The 12,835-nt window shown below is 38.7% G+C and overlaps 1 protein-coding gene across 3 annotated transcripts in view; it reads right to left on the minus strand.

Moving 5' to 3' along the window:
* LOC124877689 (netrin receptor UNC5C-like) overlaps window positions 1–12,266 on the minus strand; it is a 348,599-nt gene extending 336,333 nt beyond the window's left edge. For all 3 annotated transcript variants that reach the window (XM_047381101.1, XM_047381100.1, XM_047381103.1), the window contains exon 1: window positions 11,848–12,266. In XM_047381101.1, the coding sequence (XP_047237057.1) occupies window positions 11,848–11,965 (118 nt within the window). In that variant the 5' untranslated portion in view covers window positions 11,966–12,266. The remainder of the gene's footprint in view (window positions 1–11,847) is intronic.
* Between the last annotated feature and the right edge of the window lie 569 nt (window positions 12,267–12,835).

Here is a 12,835-nt window from a genome sequence, read left to right on the forward strand (position 1 = left end):
CTTTCACTTTAAAGAGGACACACAAACATGCCACACAAACAACACATTGTTTGCGTGGCATGTTGTTGGATTATTCTATTACAACTGACTGTTCTTTACCAGCCTGGTGAAGTCTTTATTTAGTGCCTCCATCAATAGGTCAACTTAAAAACCACATCCTTTCTTTCAAAATAATGAAAGCGACAAGCACAGATGCAAAGTATCAACCTGAGAGCAAGAACCTTCACGTCCAGGGCTCATATTAATGGCTTATAGCAATATTTTAAGTTATTCAGCTGTGTCACTGAGGAAAAAGGATTTCCAGCCCCTCCAAGACCATCTATTTCAACAAGACTGGATAAGAATTGCCAAGTTTATTTTAGTACACAAAAGCAGAAAAAAATTAAAACAACTTGTATCTCCTAAAATTCTTCTTCATCATCTTCTTGGTTGTCAAGAAATTTAATCTAGTGTTTATATTTTTTTGTCACTGGATTGATTAAATTATAATTTTTTTTTTACCTACCCAGATGTTCCCATTGTAAGTTTTACCAAAGTGCACTTTTATAGTAAACAGCCAGCTATTTTACCATAAATAAAAGTAGTCCCTGACAAATAATTCAAGGTGTTTATTTTGAATTAAAACAAGAGCCTCAGAATAAAATACATTTTAAAAGTGCAACAGAGCGTAATAACTCTTTCTCTTAAATTGAAGAGGTCCCACCCTAAAGAATTGAAGGCCGAGGAAAAAAAAAAAAACAAGTGCAAACAGTGCAAGCAAATAATTTTCTCTTTTTTTGCTTAAAGGGGTTCCAACCTAATAAAAGTTAAAATTTCAAGTAACACAGGCCAGCATTTTCAGAAAATAATAAATGAGAGGAACTATTTTAGGGGAAAAATTAAAATAGAGCTTTTAAGACTATGTTTTCAGTTTGGATTATTCTTTTGTTAAACTTTTCCTAATGAGAAAAATAGGCATGCCACTGCCCTGCCAGCAGCTTAAATCTTGATTGGAGTGGAGTTAGAGCCATTCTCATGCAGACATATAAGTGTGTTTGGGTGTATGAGGCACACAGGATTTGAAATGCCTGCCGGAAGAATGCACATAAATTTCTCCATCCATTCTTCTTTAAAGGTATTTTCCGCATCAACCTTTCTTATTATGTTTACTTTTAATTTGCCCAATAATAACACAAAAAAGCACTGAGCTAAAAATGAATAAGCAGCAAAATGCATAAATGGTGCATGGGCATCTGAATAAGACAAATTCACTGTGTCTCATCTTCACACTGTTTCAATATTGTCCATTATGTCACAAATGTACGTAGGTCAAGGCGCCACACAAATCTGTGGTCATATGTAGGGTTTTCCAGACTTGCAGGGTCACGTAATGAACTTTTGTTTAAACAATGTGCATAATTCCCTGTTGCAATAATGATCAGAGATCCAAAATGCTGATCAGGACTGTAAAGACTGCTTACAAATAATGTGCTGTTTAAAATATGAACAAATTGAGCTAATAATATCAAGTCAACTTATTGCAAGGATAACGAGACACACACGTTGATCTGTGTAATGTAGCTGTTTCCCTACAATGTGAACCTCCATAGAAATTCAGAATACAAGAAAAGGAGGATTAAACATTAACGGGAAGAGATGTGGCACCGAGCTGACTCCCTGGCTGTGGAAAACCAAACTATGGAATGCTGTGTAATTATAGAACCATTTAGACTGCTTTTGGTTCAGCGTAGAAACTGATTTGGTGGTTGAAATTCACCCATTTAACACAAAATCAGTGCTTATACCTAGTTATATTAACACATGAATTTTACCAACCCAGGATCAAGTGCTTTAAAACATTACTAATCATAATACATAAATAGACCAAACAAGAACAATGGATGTAAATATTGCAACTTCTATAAGGCTGTACTGTAAATTCCAATGGAGTCTATATTCAGGCTTTATTGCTTTAACAGATTACTTCCGTCCCTCTAAGGACTGTGATTAATTACTATCCATGCAGTCTTTTCTGCTCTCAGAGCTCCCATATCCGAGTCAGTATATCTTCCTGTTTCCACGTCTTTAACGCCGCACCACCTCGTTCCTCTGATCCCGTTGCCTCTTTTTGCTCCTCTATGTTCAGTATTTTGCTGAAAAACAAAAGATTTCACAAAGCCAGGACTTTAAAAGTGGAAAGTCATTATGCTCTTTCCTTTGTCTCCAATCTCCACCTTTGGCACCGTACTACCTATATTCCTTTGGGGGAAGGAAAAAATGCTGCATGCACAGATAATTCTGGAAACTAACAATGTGACATTTCATCCGCATACACACATTCATACACAGCTATGCTTTGGAAGTATGAAACACGCTTTTTTAGCAAGGTACTGCTCATATTTATTAGCCGCTTAGAATGGTGTGTTGAAATTAATCAAAGTAAACTGCTTACATGTAATCCTGTCACCTGCAGAGTAAAATATTCCAGGTTCAAATACACAATTACAAGTAGACTACCCTGAATGTTTTTGTGTGCATGCACTTTTCCTCAATTTATACACAATAAAGTCTTTAGATGAGTTCTATGTGTATATGTTATGCCCTTGTTTTCACTAAGCCAACACAGAGAATTGTATAGTAAATTACATAATTTCTACATGAAGAAAACAGAAGACCAAAAGCGTATTTTACAACACAGGCTAAATCCTCATTTTCATGTCATCCTACAGAATTACAATGCACTCTTTCAGGAACAGATGTACCTCCTGTGTCTATGTGCTCACGCTTGTGTGCAAAACTCAGACATAAGTCGAAGAGGTAAAAAGTTACAGTAGTGATTACAGTAATTATGGTTTCAAGGTTTTGCATATTCCCTCAGATGGATCATTGGATTACCAGACAGCTTTGGCGAAGACAGAGAGGGTGAGGAGAAAAAAAAAAAAATGCTGTTGGGGTCTACGGAGAGAGCAGTGAGTAGGTGGGGGGTGGAGGGTGTTTAAGCTTGAATGAGGTGAAAAGAGGACAAATACTATCTGAAAGAGGGGAGGTGAATAAAGGCGAACAAGAGAAGGAACAAGGGAGAAAATGAAGTGGAGAAAGATTTGAAGAAGAGAAAGACTAATCCTTCAGGCTGCTTCTAAACACTACTCAGCTTGCTTGCTCCCTCCTCTTCTACCCCCTCCTCCTCCTCTCACCATTATCAACCCAGAGTTCAATGGGCCTTAACAGTGAGGCATTGTTTAATATCAAAAAGAGCCTGAATCTCTTAATTCTGTCTTGTCTGTCTCTTAAAAAGAAAAAAAAAAAGCATTTTCTTTTTTAGAACTTTTTTCATTAAATTTTGGCCAATTCACACTACACAATTTCTTTATTGTCCTATACTGCTGTCTTTTTTAAACTTGGCCCTCATTTTCCCTCTCTTTTATTTGTTCTCTCCTATGCTGTGAAAACAGTACAATATACGTAACAAGATTTAGGTGGAAACAAAAACTACCTGGGCCCCAGCCTCGTGGACCCCTGTTGGGGCATATTGTCTTTCTCAATGGTAGCTTAATCACATATTCATGGCGACACAAATAAGACTCTTTTGCCCCAAACACACAAACAGGACACTATGCCAACACAGCCAAGGCCCATCTGCTGGTCGTGTGTCTCTCATCAAGGGAAGCTTCCCGCAAACCTACAGTGTGCTGTATTTGTTTTGTGTGTGTGACACCAGCGGGGTGAATCAAACGTTTATGCTTTTATCTTTCATTTCCAGAGACTTTTTTGCTTTCCTGCCTACATCAGCTAACTAGCTGAATTTTATGAGTAAGACAAAATAAAATTTCAGTTTAGCTAACATAAAGCATCTTTCTCAAACCCATGAGTTTCTTAAACTAATGAATGATTTTCTGACATTTCAGTTGTTGTGCAAACAAATTTGACTCTTTGACGTTATACAAGATATAGGATCATTAAGGTTAACAATTTTATTTAGTTTTTAACTAAAATAATCATAATCAGACATTGTAAGGATCAACTCTAAATTATCCACACACAATTCTGAGTTTAATACCGTTATTATCCCATGACATGGACACATATTTAAAAGTACACTGAATATAACAATAATATAGACTTTATTGATCTCACAATATGCAAAACAACACTTAGCAGACAGTGTGTTTTAGTCAGATAGATATAGATTTGAGTGAGAATATCTCACATCTTCAAAGCTCTCATGTACAAGAGAATAAGAGTTCTTGGTGTGGATAACTTTAGACATCCTTTAATTCAAAGGCTAAGTCATATTCCCACTTTGTCTGAAAGTCTAGCCTGCTTTTGACTAGTTGATCCTCCCTGGTTAATGTGATAAAGGTGGAATTGCAATCCCAGATTTAAGCTAAATATCTGCTTTGCTTCCTAGGCTATGCTAAGTCATTTAGTTATGAGTGAAGCTTTACAAGAGACAGTTTTCCTATTAGACCATCCAAATGACACCATCAAAACAGTCTTCCGCTTGACATGTAAGAAATTAAACACATTGACAACCTTTAACTCCTTTAACTAACCTTTAAGCTTTGTTTGAAAGAGAAAGAGCTCCTGTTCTATTCTAAACCCAAGTTAACAAATATAAGACAAACAACTAATTCTTTATTGATCTTAATTTAGGCTTGCATTATTTTATTTTAGGTAGTCTAGTCCATTGGTATCTTATCTTATCAAACTTAGATGGGTCAAAAATTAATCTTTAGTTGAAACTAATATATTGACCTGTAAGACTTTCATAAAATTTCATAACATTCATTAAAAGACCCGTATAGTCACAACACCAATTCAGTGAAGTTTCTTGTAAAGTTTAGCACAGCAGATATCAATAATATAATGCTGATAAGATTTCCATAAGAAACAAAAAACCAGAGCCACACCAGGCGTGATCTTTGGATTGAATCCAAACAACAGGTGTCAGAGGCAGACACAGGAGGGGACACAAGATTAAGCAGAAGTGGCAGAACTTGCTGATTTCACACACAGGGAGGCAAAAAGTGATCACATGACTCCCGTAAGTGCAGCTTGCTGCCTGTTGTTTTTAAAGCAAATAAACCAACTCGGCTATTTACTGCAGGTTTTACAAGATCAAATAAAAAGAATATATAGACCATGAAAACCCTGAGCAGCCGGCTGTGGACAGAGGCGAGGCCTTACAGCAAAGACACAGGGTGAGATTTCAACGGAGAGCAGCTGGCATGGCATTCAGCTCCATTTCTGTACCTGTCTCCCCTCCTTCTTTCCCTCTCTTTCAGTTCAGTCTGTCTGCATTTAACCTGTTTGTGTAGGCAAGTTCCCTCCTTCTGGCTGACTGATGAGTTTCAGTGACCAAACACAGGCATGCAAAAAAACAAAATGTCTTGCTGCTCGCAGGCACAGTTCAGAAGCACAACAATATATCCACTGTTCTAGCCGCACTCTGCACTCTTTATACTCTATACAGTATAAATCTGCATATAAAAAGGAGACAGGTTTGTGTGAAACGGCAACAGAGGAATGAAATCGTTTTTAGAAAGAAGCTGAAGATTTGAAAGCATGAAGAATGTCAGAAAGCAGGCCAAAGAATATGAGGAATCCAAACCAGACAGAGAAACAGGGACAAGTGACATGAGTGGGGTAGCGAGCTGATAGATACCAATAAAAAGAATCTGCTGCCTGGCACTCATTGATGGTAATTCATCAAGTCCAAATGTTTTCTTTAGAGATCTGAAATTCAGTTTCTTATTACAGCATGTTGAAAAATTGACATCAGGAGAACTTGGTGATTATTCCTTCCACTAGTGTGCATTAAAAACATGTGGAGACAAGTATTTTATAATGTGATATTTTTTGATAAAACATCTATTTTATAACAGTTTCTGATCAAAGAACATAATTTAGTCCAACATGTAACAAGAGCACCCTTATGGTAAAGATTGAAATACTTAAATAAGCTCTTTTCTATTGCAGGGCCACAAGGGACCAGTGGGAACCATATTGTAGGCCATTGATTGGAAACAAATGGCATTTTCCCACTGCCACCACTCAATATGCACAGAGATGCACATACCAAAACTATAACAAAAAGCCTGGAAATGAGAGCACCAAACAAGGCCTTCGGTTAAACAGGCCATGAAAAATTCATAACTCCAGATCTTTACATGAAACTCTAGAAGAGATTATGCCCTCAGCAGGAGCTGGGAATCAGTTACAGGACATGTATCTGTCTTTCTTTTCTCAACTGCTTTTCTTTTCTCATAACTAGAAAAACAAGTGAACTCGCACAGGGATGCATTCTTATGTTCAAACCTGGATTTTTCCCCAGAGAAGAAGGAGACATGTGGTGTAGTGCAAGTGAAGTGCCTCAGTTTGTCGATGCAGTATTTTTAAACCCTATATTTTATCTTCTCAAAGAAAAAAATATGCCTTTTCTGCCACAACAACGAAGATCAAGTTCTGACTCTTGGTAAACCATGTACTAGAATCTTGAATGAATGGTACTCTGAACAATTCTGATCTTCTGAACCCCCCAAAACTGCCACTGTGGACAGGTCACATACTTTCGCAGTAAAACATAAAATGATCCGAGCAAATAGGTGAGCAAGGCCATCGTCATGAGTCAAGAAGGAGGTCACTAAATCTCTTAAGCAGCCAACAGAGGACAGGACTAAAAGAATAGAGATGTAGAAGTGAAAAGAGGAGTGAAAAAAAATTTCTCATCACTGGTCACACTTAAAGTGGAAGTCTATGAAATGCATGGATGAATTAACAAGGAAAAAGTATTTTTTCTAAAGGGCAGGAAGGGCGAGGAAAATCTGCCATCACTAGGCTGCTGCTCGCAGCAGGAGCGTCCTCTGCAAAAAAGAGCATCAGACACTGTCAAAGACTTCCTTTGACACACTCCCATGAATGGCTGTCCATGCACACACACCATACATCACACACAACACAGAGAATGTGGACAAAATGCAGCATTGTTTCACTGCAGAAATATCTTGCTGTGCATGAGAGAATGTGTGTGTTTGTGTGTGTGTGTGTGTGTGTGTGTGTGTGTGTGTGTGTGTGTGTGTGCGTGTGTGCGTGCGTGTGTGTGTTTTAGAGGCAGTCAGCATGTCAAGTCCTAGTGGAGTGATCAAAGCCTGTACGAGCCACCCAGAGAGATCTCCTTTCCTCACTCATTCAGATCTCGCTCCTTCTGATACAGAGCCGCCATCAAATTTACTATATAAAACCTGCTCAACCAATTGCACTTTGCTGGCTGGGGCAGCACAGCCAACCAAAGTGTCCTGTTTAGTTCCAATAATTACCAGCTGCCCCCCGTACAAGCACTGAACCCTGCATGGATAAACTACACCATGGGACAGGATAAGAGCATAATGGGAGACAGCATGGGAGCCCTGGCAGCATCACCATGCCAATTGTGTGCGCATACATTCAAACCAATGCCACAAACACCCTGCAAGCTCTGCTGGAGCGCAGCGATAGTGCCAAGTTTGCAGACACGCACACATAAAAACACACATGCAAGTATACACTCCACAGGAGTTCTCTGAGACAGTCCCCAAACTGCCAAGTTCAAAAACAAACACCAACTTCAAACACTATCAGCACAACTCTGCATCATCACACTTGTTCTGAACTCGACGAGCTTTGACGTATCCTAAAAATACTAGTTTATTTGGTTAAACCTTAAACATATACTAACATTCTTTTTTGATTGACAATTTTTATCAATATTGAATTAATACGTCGGTTCAAGTGATAACCTGTAGTCTTTCAGATGATAACATTAACTTTCACTTGCTGTGCATGTATGTACAATTTGCTGATTATTAGTCACTGAGCACTAAACCTAGAGATTTAAGTTTTTACCTCTAATTCAAATGTGCAGGACGTTGCAATGCAAAGTGGCGGAAATTTCCTGTAAATTTAAAAAAAAACCTTCCATGAGAAATTAATCTGGGGAAATTTGGAATTATTTGCTGAATATTCTTTGGACTCTGTGAAATGTGACTATTCTGCAAGAAAATAACATAAGCAAGAAAATGGAAGATGACCATTTATTTATGGATGTAGCCTGTCAGATTCCTTTGAAAAATCCATCCATCCAGCCAGCCCACCAGCCAGCCATCAATCCATCCAATAATGCTCATCTGAGGTCTGGACATGGGGGGTAACCAGTCCAGAAGGAAAACCCATACATTCTTCTCCCTAGCTGCACCCTTCAGCTCCTCCAGGAGGATCCTGGGGTGATTTTAGGCCAAAAGGGAGCATATTGTCCCTCCAGCAAGTTTCGGGTCTGCCTCGAGGTTTCCTCTCAGTGGGACCAGCCTGGAAAGCACCAATGGAATGACCTGGTCTTCTTTGCAATTTTGATGCTGTCAATGTTTATGGTATCACCTCCTACTAGTGCAGCTTAGGTATTAAAGTGTTTTTGACTCAAATCTCAAAGAATAAGAAGATTCTGTTTTTTTTCAAAAGCAGAGAAAAAATTATCTGTTTAAAAAATTTAAGTACTGTACTGTAGCTGGGACCCAGATCAGATTGGCAAACTCCTCAACTTACAAACTCCCTAAGGACTTTTTCTCTGAATAGACAAAAAAGATGACGTTACCTTTCTCACTTAATGGGTCTCTTTACTTTCATCACTATTTAAATTCTCACCAGAGACAACAAACCTGTGAATGAACACACGTGGAATTATGTAGTAAACAATAAGTGTGAAATAACTCGAAACATTTCTATATTTTTGATTATTACAAAATAGCCACCCTTTGCTTTGATGACTGCTTTGCTCTCTTGACATTGTCCCCATGAGCTTCATCATCTGGTCACCTGAAATGGATTCCCAAAGAGTCTTAAAATAACTTCCCAGACGTTCATTGAGAGACGGCCGGAGGCTAATATTTCATTCATTACAGCAAAGGGTGGCTACTTTAAGGATTCTAAAATATAACATATTTAAAGTTATTTAACAATTTTTGGTTTGCTACATAATTGCATTCATTTTCTGTTTTGATGTCTTCAGTGAGAATCTACCTACAATGTAAATAGTCATAAATCTAAAGAAAACCATTAAATGAGAAAGGCATTCCAAAACGTTTGACCGGTAGTTATACATATAAAATTATAGATGTCCTAATGTGGTGAAAAGGATGTTGTGGTTGATGGTATGGGTCAATCAAGCCTGACTTTCAATATCTCTCTATAGTTTAAATTGGGATGAGAAGGTCAGAAAAGACACATTATCAACAAGTTTTTTCTAGGCTTTATAAAGACAAGGACTGGCTAACCCTAAATAGCCATAAAAAAAGATGTTCTTGGAAGCTCATGGTTTGGAGGGAAATGTTACTGAAATCCACATAAAAAAAAGTTACTAAACATGTTGCGGCCCTCAGCTCTTTGCTGAGCTGAGAAGTTGCACTGAACTGTCCAATGTATAGTCCAAGATACTATGGTTAAAAAAAGGGAAAATAAATATCTCTTTCTATTAAAAAACAGGGTTTATACAAAAAAACTAAAGCACAGCATGTTACACTCTGAAACATAATTGTCTCTATAAAACCACCACACACCAAAGGGTTTCCCTAATCACTGCTATATGAGATGAATTGTACAATATGGTCACTCTACATTTCAGTTATTATAATAAACAAGAGGGACTTATAAGTGTGAGTACAGCGACACCAATTCACCATCAAATATAAAGGCGCTCAGCTAATGGCTTTATAATTGCCCAACTGCTTGAGGGAGGGGCTTAGTTAGAAAGCAGTCACATGAAATCAAGCTGCCCTGCATGGATCTAAAATAACACTCCTCCTCCCATTGTGTGTTCAAAGGAGAGCAGGAGTCAGGGACGCATCTACATTTCAATAAAAACCTTTGGATTCCTTAAGACATGAAATGAACCATTGTGTCTGATGAAGGGGCACTGATTCTCCACTTAAAAAAAAAAAAAAACATCTAAGAATTCTGATTTCCCTCTGCTTCATCATTAGACTTTAAACTACATCAGTGCAAGAATAATTTTCACAAAGACTATCATCCAAATGATAAGTTACGACCCTGAAAAGGATTTCAGCTATTAAACCTGCCTGAGTACATATTTCAAGGATAAGTAAAAACTGGAGGCAAAAGCTGGACATAAGGTACTTGTGGACACATGAGGAGAATAATTTGAGTAGAGCAAATTTGTTTTTTTCCATTGAACATTTGTAGTCGATACCTGCATCAGTTGAGAGCAGAGTTTTGCAATGAGGTACCAAGAAAAACAGCCAACTAAAGAAATCGACCCTTTGAGGAATATTCAGGTTGTGTTGTGAGTAGAACAACTGATGAGTGCTCACAAAGAAAGAACTTCAGAGGCATGGGGCGAAGTTGCTTGGAACAGACACACAAACATAACTGGCAAGCCAAACACAGAGTGGGGAGACAAATAAAAATAAACCTTTATAGACAAACGTAAAATGAGAGAAACACTGCAGAACACAGAAGTATCTCCACTAATCAGCTGCTTTAAAAATATGTCAACTTAAACTGCACATTGGTATTGGGATGCTAAACCTCCCACCTTCTGAAATGTTTCCCATATTATTTGCAATATATTGATCTGGCTGCAAATCACTGAAGAATTGTTCTAATAAATACTGGAGTTAGTTGCTGAAATGTTGCTCCCTCGGGCAACGGGAGAAGGGTAGCAGCAACATCATGTCCAATTACTTCCCAAATGCAGCACAAAAGCCCGTGGCCAATTCGTAATGTCAATACCAATTTATGGACTGCATCCTGTAACGTGGACAGGGCAAATTACTGTGTGCTTTTCTTTAACAGCTTCTCAAGTGCAATATTATACAGTCCTATCACAGAAGAGGATCAGAGGGGATTAGATCAGCAGAGGCAAGGGCCAAAATTTTACAAGGCAAATGTGGTGAATAAAGCAACTTGTTTAAAGTATTTAAGTAAAAATACTATTTTCTAACTTCTAGCAAATAAAATAAATTAAGCACCTGAATAGGAGAAGGTTTATGCGGGTCCTTTCGGTCATACTACCTCCCCACAACAAGCAACCGTGCTGGGTGAAATATCACTTCAATATCCAATTTATGCTGCACTTGGGGCCGTATATAGCAGACAAAACGGTAATATACCAAAACCAAATCATTTCCCCATCCTGACATTTTGCGATCATATACACTGAGCTCTTTTTATTTTTTTTGTAGTATATCATTTAATATAAACATATAATGACCGTAAACTGCTCTGATCTTGGAGCATTAAGGTTTGATCTTTCAGCAGTGAGCTATCCAGCGGATATGGGGCTATGAGATCTGTAATTGCCCAGAAGCTTTTGACGGGTGTCCTGTAGCTTATAACCCACTTCGGATCAGTTTTCCAATCGGGGCAGTGGAGCGTCGCCTGAATATTTCTGCAAAGTGCTCCTAAATTACATCAGTGGCCTGATCGTGAAATCGGAACGATGCCTTTCAGAGTTTGCGTCTGAGCTGCAAACTCTGAGTGGATTTTCCTGTTTTGTTTTTCTTGAAAACAATATGTGGTGACTGAGAGGGAAAATCATAACCATTTAGACAAATATGTATATTAATTCTTGACATATTCCCGATCTTCTTACCTGAAATGTGGGTTATATGGAATTATTCTAATAGTTACATTAAAAGAAAAATGCTTCAACTTGAATGCGCATGTCGTCTAGATGCTGACCGACTCATCAACATCAGCTCAGATTAAAAAAGAACTATTAGAGGGGTCCAGCTATTTCTAGCATGCGATAGTCCAGGAGAACGTTCATCACTTTTTAAACGTTGAAAGGTGTAATTATAATAGACGCTGTCATTGCCTTACCTTGAGCGACTACTGCGTGTGCAAGCACCAAGAGAACCAGGATCCCGGGCATGGCGCACATTCTCACCAGACTCGAACCCTCCGGCGCTACTCCACTCCTCAGTCCACTTTTGTCCATTACAGAGTAGACACGGCGTAACACGCGCAAACACACACAACTCCTCCGTCCACGGTGATGGTGTTGGGGGGGGAAATAAGAATCCCCCTCCGCTACTCCAGCACAGGATCTACAGATGAAGTCCAAAGCCAGCGGTGTGGGTGTAAAGTCTCTTTAGTTCCAGTGTCTGTGAGAAAGCTGGAGCCGGCTTCAGCTGTGATAGAGGTGGTAAAAATGACTACTCGGTTCCGCCACTCGTGTCAGCGGCGCTGCTGCCTCGCCACTGTTCTCCGCTCCGCTCTCCTCTCCTCTCCGTGCGCTCTCTTCGCTCCGCCACAGTCAGAGAGAGAGAAGTGCCACCGCCCTCTGGCTACCACTGAGAGCCTCTCACTTTCTACCTCTCCGCTTTTATACTGCTGCTCCCTCGGACACAGTAAAATTAATAAAGCAAAAATTACACATTTATTGTTTTAAGCGCGTTTGTGATTATGTCTCAGTGCGTTGATGAGGGGTAAGATTTCTTCCATCCTTAAGTCAACCCTCAATTCTCGCTAATTTTTGGACGATTTAACTTTTAACAGTAACAATCTCTGTTATGTACCATCCATGTACAGTTTTTGAAGCATCTATTTCGGTGATTTGTTTGCTTGTGTGAGTCAATTCAGGACTTGGTGCAGGGGGGCCTCCATAATTATTTTTAAGGGTTGGCCAGATTGGGGCCATTTATACAGGTGCATTTTAGTGAATTACAATATAATCAAAAGTTTAATTTACTTAAGTAATTGAATTCAAAAAGTGAAACCCATATACAGTATTAATTATATTTATTACACACAAAGTTATACAGGTCCTTCTCAAAATATTAGCATATTGTGATAAAGTTCATTATTT

Source organism: Girardinichthys multiradiatus, chromosome 12 (assembly GCF_021462225.1).
Source record: "Girardinichthys multiradiatus isolate DD_20200921_A chromosome 12, DD_fGirMul_XY1, whole genome shotgun sequence".
In the NCBI taxonomy this organism is placed as follows: Eukaryota; Metazoa; Chordata; class Actinopteri; order Cyprinodontiformes; family Goodeidae; genus Girardinichthys; species Girardinichthys multiradiatus.